A 22,358-nucleotide genomic window follows, 5' to 3' on the forward strand; every position below is an offset into this window, starting at 1 on the left:
GCAGTCCTGTAGCCATTACAGATGAAAACTATATTTAGTCTCTGTCTTCCTTTGTTGCTTAGAAATGCCCACATTTCCTCTGATGAAGTATTAGACAAATAATGGAAGAAAAAGAAAAGGATATGGAAATTAGCAGACTGGAAGTAAGACTGCCCAGAACATTTTTCTCCTTGCCTTCCTCTCACACCCTCATGACTACTTTCTTACCTAGTTAACTCTGGAGCATCTTTTAGATCTCAATGAACACGTATCTCATATCCTTAGTCTTTCCTATTACATAGTCCCAGACACTCTTTACTTCAATGTTCAACACTTTTGTAATTTACTTAATTAAAACCCACTTGTAGCCAGGCGCCAGTAGCTCACACCTGTAATCCTAGCTAGGAGGCTGAGATCTGAGAAGCACGGTTTAAAGCCAGCCCCTGGCAGGAAAGTTCCTGATACTCTTATCGCCAATAAAACCACCAGAAGACAGGAAGTGGCGCTGTGGCTCAAGTAGTAGAGCACTCACCTTGAGCTGAAGAGCTGAGGGACAGTGCCCAGGCCCAGAGTTCAAATCCCACAACTGACAAAAATAAGTAAATAAAAATAAAACCCACATGTTACCCACATGTAACCTGTAAGCCCTTTAAAAGCAGAAAACATGTTTATCCTTTTCACTAACAAAACTCCAAGGCCTAACACAAGTTAAGTCCTTAGTATTACTGAACCCATCAGTTATGAATTAAACAGCCAAGTGCATCAAAACTTCTACAGGTATCTCTACAGTCTTTACCACACCACCTAAGTCTTGTTTAAAACCTTCAATGTGATCATTTGGAATGCAAGAGACACATGGCCAATTTTTTTTTTTTTTGAGAAGGAAACTTCCTCTACAGTTGGGGCAGATCTTCTAGAAAAACTCTTGGGGAGTGGGGATTTTTGCAGTAAGCATGATCTTTTGCCTTGCCCATCTTCCTGCCTACAGTGAAGATGTAACAATTAGATCAGCGTTATTATGCAGCAAACCTAGGCAGCCTGAGGAGGGGAACCAATGCTAAGGACAATGAAGCAACAAGAAAGGAGGCCTGCCTGGGTCCCTGTCAACCACTGAGCTGCCACCACACCAACTCAACTGCCTGCCTACAGATTTCTTTCACAAGAAAGGAAAACATTGGTCTTGCTTAAGCTCTTGTTTTTTGTTTTTGTGAAAATACTGTACAGAGGGGTTACAATTACATGGGCAAGAAAATGAGTACATTTCTTATCAAGCATTGTAGTCTTCTTCTTTGTTTCCCCTTCCCATTCCTTCCCATCCTCCTCCCCCCGCCACACCCTCCTCCAATCCTCCCCTTAAGCTCTTGTTTTTATGACAATCTGTTGTGTATAATCAATCCCAGTTTCCAGAATGATCTTTGGTTTGGAAATAAACAGGTCTTTTTCTTAGTCTATAGTTTCTGTTTTTATTTCCTACTTCTTTCTTGAGAAGTGTCAAGGTAAACAATATATTATTTCTACCCCAGTCACAGTTCCCTCCTTGTATTTGAAACTTACCTAAAGGGGTGACTAGGCTCACTCGTGTAATCCTAGCTACTCAGGTGTAAAATCTGAGGATCATGGTTTGAAGCCTGTTCAGGCAAAAAAAAAAAAAAAAAGTCCAGGAGAGTCTATCTCCAATTAACCAGCAGAAAAGAAGAACTGAAAGTGTGGCTCCATGGTAAAGTCTCAGTTGTAAGCAAAAAGCTGAGTGGGACAACAAAGCCTAGGAAAAATTTAAAAGAACTGAGGAGATGGGTGAGGTGGCACATACCCACCTGTTATCTGGAGGCAGAGGCAGGAAGATGACTCCAAAGCCAGCCTGAGCGACACAGCCAATTCCCAGGCCAGCCTGAGCTACACAGCAAGATTTTGTCTCAAAAATAAAAAGGGAAAAATTGAACAAGAACTAGGAAATATTACCTATTACATTTAGTATCTCGTTTTCATCAACACTGACACTTGTCTGTGAGTATATTGGTTTTTTGTTTGTTCTTTATCTTTTCCCTCCTCAGCAAAGCACAAATGTCTCACTCATCATCTTTGCAACAAAGAGCTAGGCTTTATTTTCAGGTAGGTCACATGACATTCATTTGGCTGGCCACTTTTAACTTGGGTAAAGTTAATGTGCCCCTTTGTAATTTGAGCAAACACTGCACAAATCCACCTACTCCTTACCCAAGCCCAGGCCAAGAGGAATTTGCTGGTTCATCGGTGCCTCAAACTGCAGGGACTGCATGTGTTCTGGTTGGAAAACTAGTCTGATGCTCATCTTGCTATTCAAAACAACTCCTTTGACCTCCTGAGTCACATTTATTGGAGAATGAGTCACTTCAGGGAGGCATTTTTTAAAACTTGGGATCTAAGAAAAATTTCAAGGTTTAGAATGGAATATACAACTGTATAAATACCATCAGTGATGAGATAAAGACCAAAAAAAAAAACCCCAAGAAATAAAAACTATATTAGGTAGTTTTTTAACTGCAAAGCTCCCCTAATATATATATAATTTATATATTTTTTAAAGCTATAAATCAAAAATCTTGGTACAGGAAAAAAAAGCCAAATATTCAAAATTAAATATTTAGAAAATTCTCAGAATTTTGTTTGGCCGGGTGCTGGTGGCTCACACCTATAATCCTAGCTACTTGGGAGGCTGAGATATATTGCAGATTAATCTGCCTGGGGAAGAAAAGTTCCCCTGAGACTCTTATCTCCAATTAACCACTCAAAAACCAGAACTGGTGCTGTGGCTCAAAGTGGTAGAGAGCTAGCCTTGAACAAAAAAGCTAATGGACAGCACCCAGGCCCTGAGTTCAAGCCCCACAATGGTTGGGGCAGGGGGGGGGGGACAAAAAGTAAGTACCACACTGTCTTCTCTCTTTCCCAGTCAGTTCACTTGTACAGCTGGTCTCACTGCTCTATCATGACTGTTAGGAGACAGGCAAAGGGCCATAGGCTGAGGCCTGGCAACAGTACAAATTAAAATGAAATGTGATTTGCAATTCTGCAATACTTACAACTAAGGGATGACTCACACTTGACAGTTATAAACAAAAGGGAAGCCAGCACTGTCTCCTGGAGACAGGGAGTGAAAAAATAAAAAGTTCCTATCAAGGAGATGAGCCAAGCTGGCCTGGGTTCTATTACAGCCACATAAGCCAGAAATCTGACCACAGCCTGATGCATAGAAGAGTGCTATACTCCTTCCCAGCTCCCAGTATAGTACCTATCACTTGGTAAGCATCCAGCAAATACTTGTGGAATGAATTAGTGAAGAGATGGCACCTTTATTACTTGCTCAAAACCGCATTCAATCATCATGTAAAATCTATCAGCCCACATCCCACACATTTTATCCCATATATTTAACTGAAATTGCTGTTTGCCTTCACTTCGAGAAAGAAGCAGTGAGTAAGCATTTTGTTCCTAAATAAAGGAAAAAGAAGTTCAGAGAATCTTAAGAGCACCCCTCAGTTCCCATTTTGAAGATTCAGCTCCTAAAGAGATGTAGCTCCTAAAGCACAAATCCATGGAATTATAGAAATTCATCTGTCACTATTAATTTTTCTGGCAGAGTTAAGAGAATGAAATAGAATGGTGCTAGCTAGTCTCCAAACACCAGAGTATCGCCTGTTGGGTTTTGCTTTTTATACAACATGGCACATGGCAAGAAGCAATCGCTTATGAAGAAATATAGAATTAATGAAGAAATTCACCCACTTAAAAAGATTGTTTCCTAAGAACATGGGCTCACCACACACTGCCTAAAGCTCAATTATAGTGAAGGTTAACTGTGCAAACTGATGATTCAAACCAGAAAGAGTTATATACTCAGGCTGAAATGGTGAGCCAGAAAAGGTCTCCGCTTCCTTACCATCCCAAAGTCAGTTGCATAAAAGCAAAGAGTTCTAATGCGGATGGCTATCAGGACAATGATTTATTCATCCAGTTAACCAACAAAAAGCTGGATGTAGACATATGACTCAAATAGTAAAGCACCAGCTATGAACAAAAAAGTACATCAAGACCACAAAAAGACCCTAACTTTAAACCCCAGCACTAAGGGAGGAAAAAAAAGTTTATGCTGGCTACACAGTACAGATACTATATGAATCAAGATAATATCCTCCAACGACTGGCTGAGCTATCACAAAGAAGTCACAAAGTATATGGGAAATGACCTATGTGAGCAGGAATGGGAGGACACTGCCATGAGCAGTGACCATGGTCAGTAGTATGGCAGTCTGGCTCCCAGGTCATGTGTATATTTATCCAAAGGGGCAGATAGCGGCTGGTGGGATAAGCAGGCTACTGCTATGAGCAGAACAACAGAATGTATGCAACTGCCAGAATAAATGAAGTGCCACTGCCAGGCAGCAGGAACCTCTCAGGCCGAGCAGGTCTAATCACCTCTGCTGCTTTTTATTCCCATTTTTCTCTTTTCTTTAACTCAGGACCTTGTTTTCTTGCTTTTTTCTCAAGGCTCCTTTTTACAGTTATTTACATGTGTGCGTGTGTACGTGTGTGCATGCACACACATACACACACACACACACACAAGATTGAGCAACTGTGAGGCTGTCAACAGTTCATTACACCTGTAAAATTAAAAAGGAGGTAGCAGATGTAGGTGTTAGAAAGAGGAGGAGAGGGTGGGGAAAGAGAAGTACATCTGCATATAAAGATAGAAGCAGTGAATATGAGCAATGAAGAAATGTGCTGCCAACTGGAAAAATACTGTGTTCTAACACTAAACAAGGCCTCAGACAATTATGGCTTCAAATTGTTCCTCTATTGTTGAATTATGAGCCAAGAATCTCAAGGGACTCAGAACTAAAAAGCTGGGAATATCAATAAGTCTGGGTCCATATGAATTGGTCTATTCTAGAACAAACTGAAAATGGCTAATTTATGAAGACTTTAAAGAAATGTATTAGAAGAATGACTATTGTATACGAAGGGAGCGGGAAATTCTGCTTTGATAATCTGACAGTTCAAAATGAACATCTCATTTCCCCTAATTCAATCTTGGTTTCCTTTAACTAACATTTCCTTTCTTTGCCACCCCCTCTACAAACCAAATACAAGGGCTGTTTAGAGCAAACTTGTAGCTCCTAAATATAACCAAAGCAATATAAAAAGATCTTTTTTTTTTTTTAACTAACACGAGCAGTCTTCTAGGCAGCTCTGTGCACTGCTCCCAGCAGTGAGCTGAACATCTCTGATTTGTTTAACAGAGATACAAGTCCAACTGCAGGAAAAGGTCAGTTCCTGAATCCCACACAGTCTGCAAAGTCCTCTGAGCTTGGCATCAGGTGGTGTAAACTTAGAATCACTGGGGTCTATTCCCAGCTGTACATTATAACCACTGAAGAAGAAGGCAGGTCCGGAAAAACACCGCGGCTCCTTGTTGGCCACGTGAAACAACATGAGAGGCTAGAAAATTCCTCCAGAAGAGTGAGGATCTGTATTTCAACTGTGCCGAGATAAAGCTGATTTGGTGTTGCAATTTCAGTAACCTCCTCAACTGTGATCTCAGTTGTGTGCTCAGGGCATTATCAGGAGCCAAGCCTGGGAGCTCTCGGTAGTGAGAACTGTACTCCCATGTACGCGTGAGGAACAGCCTGCACTTTCCTTCTTGTAGCCTTCTATCACTTCAACTCATGGAACAAAAGGAAATGAACATTAGAAATTTTAATCCGTCTAATTTGCTTCTCATGCAGATGGCTTTGTTCACATTCCAAGATTGTAAAGTAAAAATGGGAATCGTTTCAGCCATTTAATGGTAGCTTTTAAGGTGTAGGTGACGGTGTATTGGGTCACATCAATTAAGTGGGCTGCTGTCACCCTCACTCCCCCACAGCCTGCTACCATCTTTTTTGAACCAAAGAGAATATAAAAGTGTACCACAGGAAGAAAGGGTATTCCTTCATGAGACTCTTCAATATTTTTTAAAATAATTTTTTGTGTCCATCCTGGGGCTTGAACTCAGGGCCGGGGTACTGTCCCTAAGCTTATTTGTTCAAGGCTAGCCACTGCTTCACTTCATGCTTTTTCTGGTAGTTAATTTGAGATAAAGAGTCTCACAGACTTTCCTGCCCACGGCTGGCTTTGAACCAAGATTCAGCCTCCTGAATAGTTAGGACTAGAGGCATGAGCCACTGGCACCTGATCTATTTGAAAAATTTTCAAATAAACTTATTGTGCACATTTAAGGTTACAACATGATGTATGAGATACAGGTAGACAATAAAACCATTACTGCAGTGAAGCAACCTGCCATATCACCTAAATTCTTCTGTGATAAAGAGGAGCTATGATCTAGTTATTTAACAAAAATTCCAAGTACAGTACAATTTCTGTTATCTTTTCCATGTTTCCATGTTGAACATTCCCTGTCTATAGTTGTTTATTCTGTATGTCTGTTATTTTGTATCCATTAACCTGTATCACTCTATTTCCTCCTCCCAACTTTTACCTTCTCTCCACATCCCCAACCCAATTTTTTTATTCTCTATCTAAGTATATCTGACCTTTTAAGTCACATGTGTAAAAAGATCATGCAGTATTTTTCTTTCTTTACCTGGTTTATTTCACTTAATATAGATGTCCTCTAGTCCATCCATGTTCTTACAAATGGTAGGATCAAAAATATGTTTCTCACAATGAATTAAAAAATATAAAAACATGTGAAAGCTAAGCAATTGGAACCTTGAAAGAACTGCACCAAGGCAATATTCTACAGAGATTGCATATGGATCAAATAGTGACAAATTATGAAGAAGCTTATGGTCAGATGCAAAGACCTTAGTACATAAGGATTACTTGAGGTGGGTATAGGGACTCACGAACCTGTAGTCTCAGCACTTGGGAGGCATAAGCAGAAAGATTACAAGTTCTAGATCAGCCTGGGCTCTGCAGGAAACCCTGCCTCAAAAATAAGCAAACAAGGCTAGGTGCCCACGGCTTACGCCTATATTCCTAGCTACTCAGGAGGCTGAGATCTGAGGACCATGATTCAAAGCCAGCCCGGGCAGGAAAGTCTGTGAGACTCTTATCTCCGGTTAACCACCACAAAACCAAAAGTGGCACTGTGGCTCAAGTGGTAGAGCGCTCTCCTTGAACTGAAGAACTGAGGGATCACACCCAGGCCCAGAGTTCAAGACCCACAACCAACAAAAATAAATAAATAAATAATGAAAATAGAGAAGAGTTACTACCAGAGCTATTATCAGAGTTATCGAGGAATTTACACATTTTCCTGGATCTAAGAAGTGTCAAGTTCTCAGTCTGAACACTAGAAGAAACCTATCACTAAAACTTTAAGAGAAAATAAGGACTTGTTACAGTTCTCTCCAACATATAAAGAAAAAACAACATGGACTGTAGAAGGAAACGAGAAACCAATTTCCAATTAAAGAGCATCACAAACCGCAGCTACCACCAAAGGACTCAAGAGGGATAGATGAAGAGTTTATAAGGCAAAAGAAACCACACTCCTGAGTCCTGCCAAACCAGCCAGACCTCTCTGGTATAGCCACCTAAGGGACTTCTTCATTCCAAGCATGATCACCATCTTTTATTCCTACCCACTCCTGATTGCTGACAGGCACATCCTTTGCCAATCCACGTTCAGTCAAGTCAGATGGCCTAGTCCTAGCAACCCAGTAGCAACAGAAGCCCAGAAGAGAAGAGTCCTTCCTAAGTGGAGGCAGGAACACCGGAGAAAAACTATGATCTCTTAGGAAATACCACAGCAGGTGTACTCTCTTTGGTAGTTTATGTGAAAAGAGAAGCCTAAATAGTCTTCAAATGACAAAACTGCTATGTCTTCTTACATTGAGCCAGATATTGGCTCCTTATAAAGCAGAAGAAATCAACTGTTCCATTTGGTAAATTAATGGCTAGATCTCAGGAAAAACCAACAAAAATTTTCATTTGGTCTCATTTCTATTAAGAATGTTAACTACTCATCATCCTACTGTCTCTTAGGGATGGCTAGATAAATTCCAGTAACAACTTACTACTAAGAATGAAACAAGGGAACTGGGGGAGATGGTGTTTGTCTTTATTCTCAGTTGCTCAGAAGGGGGAGATCAGGAAGACTGAGGTTTCAAGGCCAGCCCAGGTAAAAGTCAGCTAGATCCCCAGCTCAACTAATAAGCCTAGCATGATGGTATGTACCTGTGCTTCCAGCTATCTGAGAGCAAAAATAGATGGATCAGAGTCCAAGGCTGGCCCTGGGCAAAAAATGCAAGACTCTATTTTTAAAAATAAATGAAGCAAGCCGGGCGCTGGTGGCTCACGCCTGTAATCCTAGCTACTCAGGAGGCTGAGATCTGAGGATTGCGGTTCAAAGCCAGCCCGGGCAGGACAGACCGTGAGACTCCTATCTCCAATAAACCACCAGAAAACCGGAAGTGGCGCTGTAGCTCCAGTGGTAGAGCGCTCGCTTTGAGCTGAAGAGCTGAGGGACAGCGCCCAGGCCCAGAGTTCAGGCCCCACGGCCGACCAAAATAAATAAATAAAGCAGCCAGGTGCCAGGGGCTCATACATGTAATCCTAGCTACTCAGGAGGCTTAGATCTGAGGATCAAGGTTTGAAGCCAGCCTGGGCAGAAAAGTCCATGAGACACTTATCTCCAATTAACTACCAGAAAACTGATATGGCAGAAAGTGGTAGAGTACTAGCCTTGAGCAAAAAGAGCTCAGGGACAGTGCCCAGACACTGAGTTCAAGCTCCATGACCAACAAAAAAATAAAGAAGCAAAAGCGGGGTAGGGGGTGTGGCTTAAGTGGCAAAACACCTGCCTAGCAAGAGCAAGGCCTAAGTTCAAATTCCCAGTATCAGGCGGGCGCTGGAGGCTCACGCCTGTAATCCTAGCTACTCAGGAGGCTGAGATCTGAGGATCACGGTTCAAAGCCAGCTCGGGCAGGAGAGACCGTGAAACTCTTATCTCCAATAAACCACTAGAAAACCGGAAGTGGTACTGTGGCTCAAGCGGTAGAGCACTCGCCTTGAGCTGAAGAGCTGAGGGATAGGGCCCAAGCCCAGAGTTCAAGCCCCACAACCCACAAAAAAAAAAAAAAAAAAATCCTAGTACCACCAGGAAGAAAAAAAAAAAAGGCTTTCTAACTTTGATGGTAAGGACTCTGTCAATATGCAATTATCACATAATCCTTTCCTTTCATGCTAGGAGACATCACATTACCCAGGACCATACAACAATAGTGATTGGAGGCAGTGATGGGCACTGCCTCAGCCTGGTCTGTTTTCAACTCTCTGAAATATTTCTTCTGACTCTGCAAGCTGTTGCTCAGGGCCCAGAGTGTACAGCATCAAGTCACTCTTTCAAAAAGTCAAAATAAATGCCAAGCTGGTACAAAAATGTACAATTGGTACATGAGATGGGTACCTGTAAGAGGGCATGGTGCATTGTCACCTCCAGTTCAGCTAAAACATGAGCAGCATCCTCACTGTCCTCTTGAACTTCCAAGTCCTCCTCAGGGATGGTCTCCCAGTTGCCCTGGTGAGCAGCCAGTGTGTGCACTAGTTCATACTGTCCAGGGAGAGCCAGGCTGACACGGGTCTGAGTCCCATAGGTGAAGTGGAGGCGCCGAAGCTTACAGCTCTCTTCGCTGCCCAACTTGCTGGTGGGAAGCACCTGCACCCCCAACAGCAGGTTCAACAGCTGGCACTTGACTTTACAGTCCTGGCCGAGGATCAAGATGCAGGGGAGGCAGTCCACCATCTTCTGGAGGTACTTCTCTTCCTTAGCTGGGAAGGAAATGCAGCTCAGCTGGCCTGGTAGAGGAGAGAGTGGAGGAGAAAAGGAGTAGAGAGAAGAGTGAGAAAGAACAGAGAGACTCCATTAGGACATCAGGGTCCTAAAGGAAAAATTTCCAGTAACTCTAAGTTAAAGGTAATATCCCAAAGCCAGGCGCCAGTGGCTCCTGCCTGTAATCCTAGCTACTCAGGAGGCTGAGATCTGAGGATTAGGGTTCAAAGGCAGCCTAGGCAGGCAAGTCCCTGAGATTCTTACCTCGAATAAACCACCCAGAAAACCAGAAGTGGCACTGTGGCTCAAGAGGTAGAGCCCTAGCCTTGAGCTGAAGAGCTGAGAGACAGCGCCCAGGCCCAGAGTTCAAGCCCCATGACCCACAAAAAAGAAAAAAAGGAAATATCCCAGTCAAAAAAGGTTCTTCAAATATCAAACAGTTTCCTTCCTCAGCACATCCCCAGAGAACAAGCTGTTATTTCTATTAGAAGATGGCAATAATGTTCCTCCCTTTTTCATTCTGAAGAGGGACAGCCTCAGGAGTTTGTAAGAATTCCATACAAATGTAATCATTAAAATGTCAATCACTGAAACATGAGTCCAAGGAGAAACTATAGTTGAATGTGTGAAAATTAAAACCTTCCTTCTCACTAAGACCTCAAACTTCCCTGCCATATGCAATTTTATCTTATTATGCTTCTCACATGTTTACCTAAATGTATGAGCTGATCTGCACATGGGCATGTGTGTGCACACGTGCACAGACACAGACACAGACACAGACACACACACACACACGTTGAAAATATTTTCTTTTTTTACTTTTTTTTTGGTCAGACATGGGGCTTGAACTCTAGGCCTGGGCACTGTCCCTGAGCTCTTCAATTCAAGGCTGAAGAGCCACAGCCCCACTTCCAGTTTTCTGGTGGCTAATTAGAGGTAAGAGTCTCATGGACTTTATTGTCAGAGCTGACTTTCAACTGTGATCCTCATCTCAGCCTCCTGAGTAGCTAGGATTACAGGCATGAGCCACCAGCACCCACCACTGAAAACTTTTTCAAGACTGACAGCTATAGTACATTCAGTTCATACCTCTGATGGCTGAGACAGTGCCTAAGCTGCCAGCTCACCGATGCCACACTTGCCAATCAAGTCATACTTCTGTTTATGGGTAAAAAGACACTGCTTAAGACAAAGAGAAGAACTCCCCACTAGGATAAAACAATTCTAGGAAGAAATGTGATTTATCTCAAAAATGTTCCCCTTTGAAGATAATCACCACTAATCTAACTGGTTAACCTCCTCTCACAGATTCAAGTAGTACCAGTTTGGGGGAGGGGGGAATCACAATTTATTTTACTGAAACTATCAGAATCTGAACTCTCACTCTCCTACTTCTTCAGCATCAAGGTCCCCTACAACTAAGATTCAGAAAGGCCAACCTTTGAGCCAAACTACACACATTATAACTGAAGTCTGGGTGGTATTACTAAGTGAAATACTATTCATTTAGTCATTTAGCCCATAAGCCACACTGAATTATTTTCAGGCTGCTTATTTTGTTTGTGTAATTGAAGCAGCAAGAGGCCTGATTCATTAAAAGATGGTTCAGAATGTACCTATCCTGCTTCTACTTCAAATCCTCAAACCTCCTCCACTTCCAAAAAAAAAAAAATTAAAGAGATCTGTCTGTATTTATCCAGGCTCTTTCTACATTTTGTGCCTCTCCTTTCATGTCTGTCTCTGAATGCCTGAACAAGTACATCAGCAGCAACACCAGACACTGAAAAGAAGAAACTTCTATGGGAAAGAAGTTGACTCCTTTGAAAAAGCAAAGAGTATTCACTGAGTGCCTAATTCTGTGTAAGATATTTAATAAGCATAAGAGTAAGATTAAACTACTGGTTTCATCTTTGACCTATAACCAAAAACAAGAAGGAACAGTGTTTGCATAAGCACTTGGGCAGTAGTAAGTCCTGAGTCCCTTTGTATCTTGTTCACTTATCAATTTGTTCTAATTATCTGTTTATAATAATCACAACCATCATTCTATCTTCAACATCCAACACAGAGATTGATATATGTAAGTGCTTAAAGTTCATTCTGCTAAGAATCCATTTATTGGGAGTTGTCTACAGAAAGCAACAAGGAAACCCATTAAATATTTTGAAATGTATAGTATCATGATGAATAGTCTAAGGAGAATGATCACTCCTAAAAATGACTTTTATCTCAACATATACAGTAGCAACCAACAAAAGTAGAATTGCAGAATTTAGCCACCACAGTCTCAGCCTAACCTGTGAGAAGCCCAGATACTGACTTCTCTCTCGCCTACCATTTCTCCATTTATTCTTTTCTCAAGTCTCCCAGATTCTCACCTAAGAATTAACTATCTAAGTATCAATTAACTTTTAAATAAATTCTTGTAACAAAGCTGTTTCAAATTTTTTTTTATTATTTTTTGGGTCCGGTCGTGGGGCCTGAACTCTGAGCCTGAGCACTGTCCCTCAGCTCTTCAGCTCAAGGCTAGCACTCTACCACTTGAGCCACAGCGCCACTTCCGGCTTTTTGCTTTTTGCTTATGTGGTGCTGAGGAATCGAAACCAGGGCCTCAAGCATGCAAGGCTAGCGCTCTACCACTGAGCCACCTTCCCAGCCCTTGTTTCAAAATTTAGATAAAACTAACCAACATACATGAGCTTCGTGACTGCTACTACTAGGAGGGTGGATAATAAAGAAGAAAACCAACTGAACCACTTTTAGAGGCTAGACAGAAAGGCCTCAACACCTCTGAGACAGTGTCCATGCCAGAAAAGCTAATAAAACATGCTGCATTGGCAAAACTACCACAGGCACACCACATTATTCATCAGACCCAAATTATCACCTCTCCGGTTTCCATCTCTCCTGCAAAAACAGCCACTACAAATAAACCTGCTACTGTCAAAGCAACCAAGGACTAGTGTAATGCAAAGGGGACTCAATTGAGCCTAGTGCCTAATTCTCTACTTGTATGCTCTCTGCAAGGGTTCCATGTGCAACCTACTACCCTCAAGAAAGGGCTTCATGGAGACATCACTGTCCACAGCCTTTGCTTCTCCCAAGAATCTTTACCTTCCTCACTAACCTCTAACATGTCTGTAAGATTTGAACAAGGACATGAGAAAAATGAAGCTAAAAGCAGACAGCTGGAGTCCTTCCTTCTCTGGGCACACAGCTCCAGGATACGAAGTGTAGCATGGTGAGGGCACAGCACTAAACTGAGGGCACATTTCTGACCCCAAGCTTCACCACTGACTAGCTCTGTGACCTTGGCAGTCCACTCTCCATTTAAGCCTTGAATTGCTCATCTGTAAACTCAAGGTGTTAGATTTGATTGTCTTTAACGTCTTTTCCAGTTCTAAAATACTGGATATGATGTTTTAATTGTTGAAAGAGTAAGGATGTGGGAGTGAAGAGAGGTTGGTTGTTTTTATTTTAAATTATATGTGAATTTAATTATGCAAGCTCCCTCAGGACTTCTGTAACTACAGATCAAAAAGTTGAGTGAACTAGCCAGGGGCTCAGAGGACCAACAGTGCAGCCTTAGCAGGTCTCTAAAGAAGAAATTAAAAGCTGTGGACTGACAGTAGGAGGGAGGAAGGAAACCTGTTTCACAGCTACAACAGCTGCCTCTCTAACAGTCAAAGGACTTCTAAGTTAGTCGGGGTTTCTTATGTAATTAATACAAGGGCATCTGCATATGGGCTGCCAGAAGGTAAACAGCATGGCTTCTCAGCTGGCATGCATTAACCCTGCCAGCCCTGGCTGCAGGAAAATTCAAATCAAATTGTCTTCAGTGTAAACCAAGGCTTTTCTTGACTGAAGTTACTTTTTTTGTTGTTTTTTGTTTTTGTTGGTTGTGGGGCCTGAACTCTGGGTCTGGGCCCTGTCTCTCAGCTCTTCAGCTCAAGGACAGTGCTCTACCACTTGAGCCACAGTGCCACTTCCAGCTTTTTCTGCTTATGTGGTGCTGAGGAACTGAACCCAGGAACTGATGAACCTCATGCATGTGAGGTAAGCACTCTACCACTGAGCCACCTTCCCAGCCCCAAAGACTGAAGTTACTTTTAAGCAAAGGTTTTAAGTTAGGGGGAAGAAAAGAAGAATTAAAGAAGCAAGCCACTTTATTTGTTCTAGATAACATTTATTGAGTCCCTGTTGAGTACTAATCACTTTATTTGCCTTATCACATTTAAAGCTTACAGATCCAACCGGACAAGAATTTCCCAGTTAAAAACCAGGACATGGAGCTGGGAAAGTGGCTCAGTGGTAGAGATGCCTCGCATGCATGAGGCCCTGGGTTCAGTTCCTCAGCACCACATAAGCAGAAAAAGCCTGAAGTGGAGCTGTAGCTCAAGTGGTAGAGTACTAGCCTTGAGCTGAAGAGCTGAGGGACAGCACTCAGGCCCAGAGTTCAGGACCCACGACCAGGAAAAAAACAAACAAACAAACAAACAGGATACACTCTAGGCACTCACATAGAATAAGACCAAAAGAGGATGTCTTAGGAAAGAAAGGATCACGTAGCCCTGTGCATGTGATGGTACAAAATAGTATTTATAGGGGCTGGGAAGTTGGCTCAGTGGTAGAGCACTTGCCTTGCATGCCTGAGGCCCTGGGTTTGATTCCTCAGCACCACATAAGCAAAAAGAAAAAAAAAAAAAGCCGGAAGTGGTGCTATGGCTCAAGTGGTAGCGTGCTAGCCTTGAGCTGAAGAGCTGAGGGACAGTGCCCAGGCCCAGAGTTCAGGCCCCACGACTGGACCCCCCCCCAAAAAAAATAGTATTTATGGAAATGAACTCCAGGAAGTAGAAACAAGAGGCTCTTTTTTCCTTTGTTGCTGTTTTTGTTTTCATTCCGTTTGTCTTATTTGTTCACTTATCTGTCTTTGGAAGGTAAAGAGAAACACAGAAATGGCACAGACAAGGGTGAGCAAATGCAGTAGTGATAGTTACTATGTTGAAAATGAACTATACAACTTGTGGGTGGACACAGGGTGTATTTTACAGGGGGGGGCGGGAAGCCAGGAGAGCAAGGAAAGGGGTGACATTGCTTAAAAAATAATAAATGTACTCTTTATTTGACTTATAATGGTAACCCTTCTGTACACTACCTTTACAAGAAACAATAATTAAACAAAAAAAAAGAGGACATAGAAGCCTAAAACACCTAAGCACATGAAAGGTGAAAAACAGGTAGGTTGTTCTAGGTCTCAGGCTAGTGGTAGGCAAGGGCAACAGACATGCTTCATGCCAAACTGCTTCCCAATCTTGGGCCAAACACAAAATCTATTTATTGTAGGACCCCAATTTAAAGCAAACTCTGAGCAAGGGAGGGAAGGCACTGTATGAAGTAATAATAAAGTGGAACTCTGCACCTTTGCTTTAGTGTATTATTGCAACTTGTTGGGGGTTCAGAAAACAACCTAAAGTATGGTACTTTGACCTGCTGAGTACTCTGAATTAGTTACATGCATGTAAAACTTAGATTAAATACATTTATAATATGTACTCTTGCTAACTTGTCTTTTGTTACAAGAATAGATTTTGACTTTTATGATGGATAAGGGAACCCATCTACCTAAGTGCTTTCTAAAAGCCAATGAAATATAAAATGATTTATAATTAAAGCCACCAGTAACATAATTACACATTTGTGTCAAATGAAGTAATGGGATTTCTTTTCTTTTCTTTTTTTTTGCCAGGCATGGGGCTTGAATTCAGGACCTAGATGCTGTCCCTGAGCCTCTTTGTGCTCAATGCTAGCTCTCTATCACTTGAGCCACAGTGCCACTTCCAGCTTTTTCTGAATAGGTTAAGGAGATAAGAGTCTCACCACCTTCCTGCCCGGTCTGGCTTTTGAACAGTGATCCTCAGATCTCAGCCTACTGAGTAGCTAGGATTACAGGATTACAGGTGTGAGTCACCAGTGCCTGCTTTAACATTCCTTTCCTTTTTTTTTAACATTCCTTTCTTAATGTAGGATTTATTCTTTGCTTCACTTTTGGCACATATAATTAATACAAAATACAAATTACTTTGTAGCCAGGTGCCGGTGACTAACACTTTTAATCCTAGCTATTCAGGTGGCTGAGATCTGAGGATCATGGTTCAAAGTCAGCTGGGGCAGGAAAGTCCATAAGACTCTTTAACTATAATTATTAACCACCAGAAAAAAAAAAAAAAACAAGTGGCACAGTGGCTCAAGGGGTAGGTAGAGCGTTCACCTTGAGCTAAAGAGTGCAGGGACAAAGCCCAGGCCTAGAGTTCAGGGCCCCACAACCAACCAAAAAAAAATTACTTTCTAAGCAGGGCACTGGTGGTTCACATATATAATCCTAGCTATTTAGGAGGCTAATATCTGTGGATCAATGTTTGAAGCCAGCCTGGGCAAGAAAGTCCATAGACTCTTATGTACAATTAACCACAAAAATTGGAAGTGGAGATGTAGCTCAAAATCGTAGAGTGATAGCCTTGGCAGAAAGCGCTAAAAGACATCACTCAGGCTCTGAGTTCAAACTCCATGACAAAACAAAGGAGGGGGGGGGGGAAGGAGGGAGTGAGGGTAAGGAAAGGAAAGCCAAGCCAAGCCAAGCCAAGCCAAGCAAAGCAAAGCAAAGGTTTTATATTCTCTTCCCACTGTATCACTCTATTACAAGCTTCAAAATATTGAGCTGCAAAAATCCTGGGAGCACTGGTGGCTCACACCTGTAATCCTAGCTACTCAGGAGGATGAAATCTGAGAATCGAGATTCAAAGCCAGCCCAAGCAGGAAAGTCTGTGAGACTCTGATCTCCAATTAACCACCAGAAAACCAGAAGTGGCACTGTGGCTCAAATGGTAGCTTGCCTTGAGCTAAAGAGCGCCCAGGCCCAGAGGTCAAGCCCCATGAGCAACAACAACCAAAAAAAAAAAAAAAATCCAAGGAGCTGAGGAAAAAATACTAGACAAGAACATTTTTTATCATACAGCTACAGAAGAGCAAGCCTGCTGGGTATAAAGACCCTAATTTGAAAAGAGTCAATGCAAAAAGCATAGTGGAGCAGCAGAAATGACAGAGCATCTACTTAGCAAGCATGAGGACCTGAGGTTCAATCCCCAGTACTGCCAAAAAATAAGAATAAAAGTAGGCTATACTGGTACCTAGAAAGAAAGAGACATCCTCCCCAGAGGCTTCCTTCCCCTGGAATTCTAGTAAAATAGAGAAATGATGAGAAGGCACTCAGCATCCTGCTGACAAGTTCCCTTCTGGGTGAAACTGCTCCTGAGGCTGGGCATGCTCCAGAGGGAAGGGAAACACAGCTGGCAGCTGGTGACTGTGGTTTATGGGACAGAGATGGAAGTGGTTCCCTGAAGCAAGCCAAACCTATGCTTTAAAGAAGACTAAAATTCTGTCATCTGGAAGGAAGAATACTAGCAGCTTACCACTATTAAGAGTGATTCAAAGAGCCGGGCGCTGGTGGCACCTGTAATCCTAGCTAATCAGGAGGCTGAGATCTGAGGATCGCAGTTCAAAGTCAGCTTGGGCAGGAAAGACCATGAAACTCTTTTTTTTTTTTTAATTTTTTTTTGGGTCCTGTCGTGGGGCCTGAACTCTGGGCCTGGGCGCTGTCCCTCAGCTCTTCAGCTCAAGGCTAGTGCTCTACCACTTGAGCCACAGCGCTACTTACGGCTTTTTTCTTTTTGCTTATGTGGTGCTGAGGAATCGAACCCAGGGCCTCAGGCCTATGCAAGGCAAGTGCTCTACCACTGAGCCACCTTCCCAGCCCCATGAAACTCTTATCTCCAATAAACCACTAGAAAACTGGAAGTGGCGCTGTGGCTCAAGCTGTAGAGCACTCGCCTTGAGCTGAACAGCGCAAGGACAGCGCCCAAGCCCAGAGTTCAAGCCCATGACCGGCAAAAAAAAAGAGTGATTCAAAGGTAGGGATGCATTTTTTATGCATAAAAATAAAAAAAAAGCCAGACACTGATGGCCCATGCCTATAATCCTGACTACTCAGAGGCTGAGATCTGAGGATTATGGTTTGAAGCCAGGGCTGGAAAGACTGTGAGACTCTTATTTCCAATGAACCATCAAAAGTCATCAGTGAAGTTGTGGCTCGGTGATAGAACAAAGACTTAAGCAAAAACAAAGAAACTAACTCAAGGACCTGGCTTTGAGTTCAAACCTCAGGACCTGCAAAGTAACTTAGTCAGATAGGTAGGTAGGTAGGTAGGTAGATAGACGGACGGACGGACGGACGGACGAACGGACGAAGGGACAGATGGACGGACAGACAGACAGACAGACAGATAGATAGAACAACAGTGAGTTAAAATCCAGTGGAAAACTCAGCCCATGCTGATATAAATGAACTAACAAGGGAAAAGGAAAATCCCTACTTTGTGGCAGAAATGAACTAAATAAGTATAGAAAGAATGATGAATATAAAAAGCACCTCTGCAGTGGAAGGGCATTGTCCAGAGGCCATATTTTAAGGAACAGGGCATCAGTGACATGTCAGGATACCTCCCACAAGACTAATCAAGTACAAAGCGGGAAATGGTGAGCTTGAGGGGGAGAAATCTAGAAGACACCCACCTGACTCGAGATCAAACCTAACACGGGGGAGAGAGGAGCCTGCGCTTGCTGAGGCTCCCTGTTAAAGGGTCATGACCTGAGTAGTCATGAGGATCCAGGTTTAGGGTTATCCTATAAAATGGAACTCCTCACCTACTCTTTGAGCTTATCAAAGACAAAAATGTCAAAGCCAAAAAACTAACTGTTCCGTATTAAGGGAGTCTGAAGAAGCACGACAGTGAAAGGCAACATGTGCTCCTGGATAGCACTGGAGCAGAGAGTCACTTTAGAGCACTTAGCAAACTTGCCTGTGGTCTCAGGACTGAGGAGCAGCATGGAAGCCATGCTCATTTCCTAACTTGGAGGTGTACACTATATGTGAAAGATTATTTTTGTTTGCAAAAACTGTGCACTGGACTCTTTAGATAAAAGAACCTGTCTGTAATTTGCTCTTAAATAGTTCTGAAAGAGACACAACATAATAGATGTAAGGCAAGAAGCTGGTTATGGATCAAACACATTAAAACATTAACAACTGGGAGATCTGCAAAAAGCAGGTAAGACAGCTCTGTATTTTGTTCTGGAATCATTTATGTATGTTTAAACTTTTTTAACTTATTTTTTTAATTTTTGGTGCCAGCTGGGCTGGGTGCTAGTGGCTTATGCCTGTAATCCTAGCTACTCAGGAGGCTGAGATCTGAGCACCACAGTTCAAAGAAAGAGAGAAAAGGGGAGGGAAGGGGAATGGAGAAGAAAGAGAGCTGGGGAATTTCTCTCCCATTATCTGGACTAGAAAGGATAAAAAAGGCACTACAACTCTCAATCTGATGAAGCTAAATTTAGACACTTCACATACAAATTAAAAAAATAAAGGGGCTGAGAAGTTGGCTCAGTGATAGAGTGCTTGCCTTGCATGCATGAGGCCCTGGGTTCGATTCCTCAGCACCACATAAGCAGAAAAAAAAAAAAAAAAAGCCGGAAGTGGTGCTATGGCTCAAGTGGTGCTAGCCTTGAGCTGAAGAGCTGAGGGACAGCGCCCAGGCCCAAAGTTCAGGCCCCACGACAGGACCCAAAAATAAATAAATAAATAAAACAAAATAAAAACAGTTTTTAGAAAAGAAATGTGAGTTAAAAAAAATCAAAAGCTTGGGCTGGGAAGGTAGCTCAGTGGTAGAGTGCTTGTCTCACATGCATGAGGCCCTGAGTTTGATTCCTCAGCACCACCTAAGCAGAAAAGGCTGAAAGTGGTATGGTGGCTCAAGTGGTAGAGCACTAGCCTTCAGATAAAAAGCTGAGGGACAGCACTCAGGCCCAGAGTTCAAGCCCCATGACCAACAAAAAAAAAAAAAAAATCAAAAGCTTTCCTAACAAGACATCATTCTTTGGGACAGTTCTGATACATCATTTAGCTATTCAAGTGAAAGGCAAAACAACCTCAACGCCTCTTTCCCATGGTCCTGCCCACAGAACAGCACCCCTGGGAACGGAAGCACCACACAAAGAAAGTAGTGGCCAAAAGGTTCCCACAGCCACATGGTACACCACTGGGGAATACACCTAAATCATTCTTACTGCCTAATAAAGATGACAGGAAAACAGACTGCGTTTGATGGGCACTTTAACCCAGTCCCCATAGGGGACCATGGTCCTATGCTTTGACCAACTTCCCTTCAGCTTTGGTTTAGACTTTAAAGGAACATTATGCCTATGGGACTTTCTCAGAGACCCTGATTCGCAGGTGAAAGGAAGGAAGGGGTTCATATCTCACCCACAGACACTGATGTTGTCAGGTATCTAGTTCTAGGATCCCAAGATCACAAAACTCTTCATCTGGCAAAGAACTGAATCAGAGAAAAGAAGTCCTTAAAAGGGCTCCAGTCAGGTTTCTGGGAAACAGGAAGGAAAACCTGCATCTTCCACATGGATTCACCCTCTGTTCTTGTTAGGGCTGACACCAAAGCCATGCAAGAAGCAGAAGCCATCATACTGGATGCTGACTACTTTCCTACCCGAAGGGGCAAAGTCACCTTAGGTCTTACAACTGTTAGGAAAAGAAACCGCATCCACCCATATCCCTCACGCTCTAGCTACTGGCTCTTCTGTAATAAGAAGGACATGGAAATAGAGCAGCTCTGAAAGAGGCTCACACCTCTATTCCTAGCCTCTCAGGAGGCTGAGAGATGGGTATGGAGGTTCCAAGCCAGCCAGGGCAACAGAGTAAAACTCTATCTCAAAAAACAAATATTACATAACTGTAACCCCTCTGTGTATCACCTTTATAAAAACAATAAAAAATAACATTAAAAACAAACAAAAACTCCAGCCCAATTGATCATCTATCAAATGGGTATCACTATTCTTTTTTCTCCCTAAAAGGATCCAAACAGCAAAATGTGAGTGATTCTACAAAACTCCATACCCTCTATAGGGGAAAATGCCCTTCAGGAGTAGAAATTAAATTGTGTTTAACTTCAGAACATCTTTCAAAAGATCACTTCAGCATCTACCAGACTTGAAAATACCTTTCTGTGTCTTTCTTCTACTTTTTATTAGTACCAATTAGTTGTACAAGGGTGTTTCATTTTAACATACCTGTAGATACATACAATGGACTTTGATCAGACTCACCCCTCCAGACATGGAAATAATTTAATACATTAATTTACCCCTATATATGAAGTACAGCGGTACAAGGGATATAATGATGAGTAATAACAGTCTTTAGTCAGTAGGATAAAGACCAAAAAAAAAAAAAACGCAAATAAAAGTATGACCTGCTTTTATAGAGCTTATAGGAATTAAGCAACAGGCCTAATGTGAAATTGTCCTTTCTGTTTACTTCAATTGCACATTACTTGGTTTTATTTTCACAGTATCATTTTTTTCTTTTTTTTTCAGTATTGGAGACTGAACCTAAAGCATTACATGTGCTGATTTAAATAATCTGACACTGAGATACATCCTCAGCATCAAAAGATTAGTTTTTTTTTGAGGAGCCAATTGTGGACTTTGTTGTTGTTTGTCACAGGGCTTGAACGCAGGGCCTTGGCACTGTTCCTGAGCTCTTTTGCAAGTGTTCTACCACTTTGAGCCATAGCTTCACTTCCATTTGTTAAGTAGTTAATTGGAGATAAAGTCTCACAGGAACTGCGATCATCAGATCTCAGCCTGAGTAGCAAGGATTACAGGTCTGAGCCACTGGCACCCCCAGTGCAATCCTAGTTTTTTAACTAGATTTTTAACTCAGGGCCTTATGCTTGCTAGACAGGCACTCTACTACTTAAGCTATGCCTCCAGCATTTTTTTTTTGCTTTTATTATTTTTCAAATAGGATCTTGCTTTTTGCATGGGTTAGCCTTGATCCTCCTATTTATATTTCCTGCAAAACTGGGATAACAGGTTTTTTTTCACTGGTTGAGATGGGATATTTTTTCACCAGACTGGCCTTAAAATGCCATCCTCCTGATCTAAGGCTATAGTAGCTCAGATTATAGTTCTGAGCCACTGCACTCATCTCAAAAGATTGTTTTTGAAGTGCAGTTATCACAGGAAGATTCCTTTTTTGTTCTAGCAATCTAGTGAAACAGAAAACAGGACAGATGCCAAGTGCCAGGGGCTAATGCCTGTAATCCCAGCAACCTACAAGGCTGAGATCTGAAGATGGAGGTTCAAAGCTAGCCTGGGAAGAAAAGACTCTTTTCTCCAATTAAACATCAAAAAGCTACAAGTAGTGGTAGAGCACTAGCCGAGAGTAAAAGAAAGCTCAGGGGCAGCACCCGGGCCCTAAGTTCATGACCCTGGACAACACACACACACACACACGGAAACTTTAACTCAAGAGATAGAAGCACTAGCCTTGAGCTAAAAAAAAGCACAAGGACAGCACCTAGGTCCTGAGTTTGAGCCCAAGGATCAACACACTCAATAAGCAGAGAAAACAGGAAAGAGAAAGTAG

General features: G+C 42.3%; 1 protein-coding gene across 1 annotated transcript in view; it reads right to left on the reverse strand.

Annotated features, from left to right (window-relative positions):
* Dstyk (dual serine/threonine and tyrosine protein kinase) overlaps positions 1-22,358 on the reverse strand; it is a 52,070-nt gene that overhangs the window by 19,976 nt on the left and 9,736 nt on the right. The window contains exon 2 of the mRNA XM_013017494.1: positions 9,434-9,822. Coding sequence (XP_012872948.1) covers positions 9,434-9,822 — 389 coding nt within the window. The remainder of the gene's footprint in view (positions 1-9,433; positions 9,823-22,358) is intronic.

Source organism: Dipodomys ordii, unplaced genomic scaffold (genome assembly GCF_000151885.1).
Source record: "Dipodomys ordii isolate 6190 unplaced genomic scaffold, Dord_2.0 Scaffold35, whole genome shotgun sequence".
NCBI classification, from domain to species: domain Eukaryota; kingdom Metazoa; phylum Chordata; class Mammalia; order Rodentia; family Heteromyidae; genus Dipodomys; species Dipodomys ordii.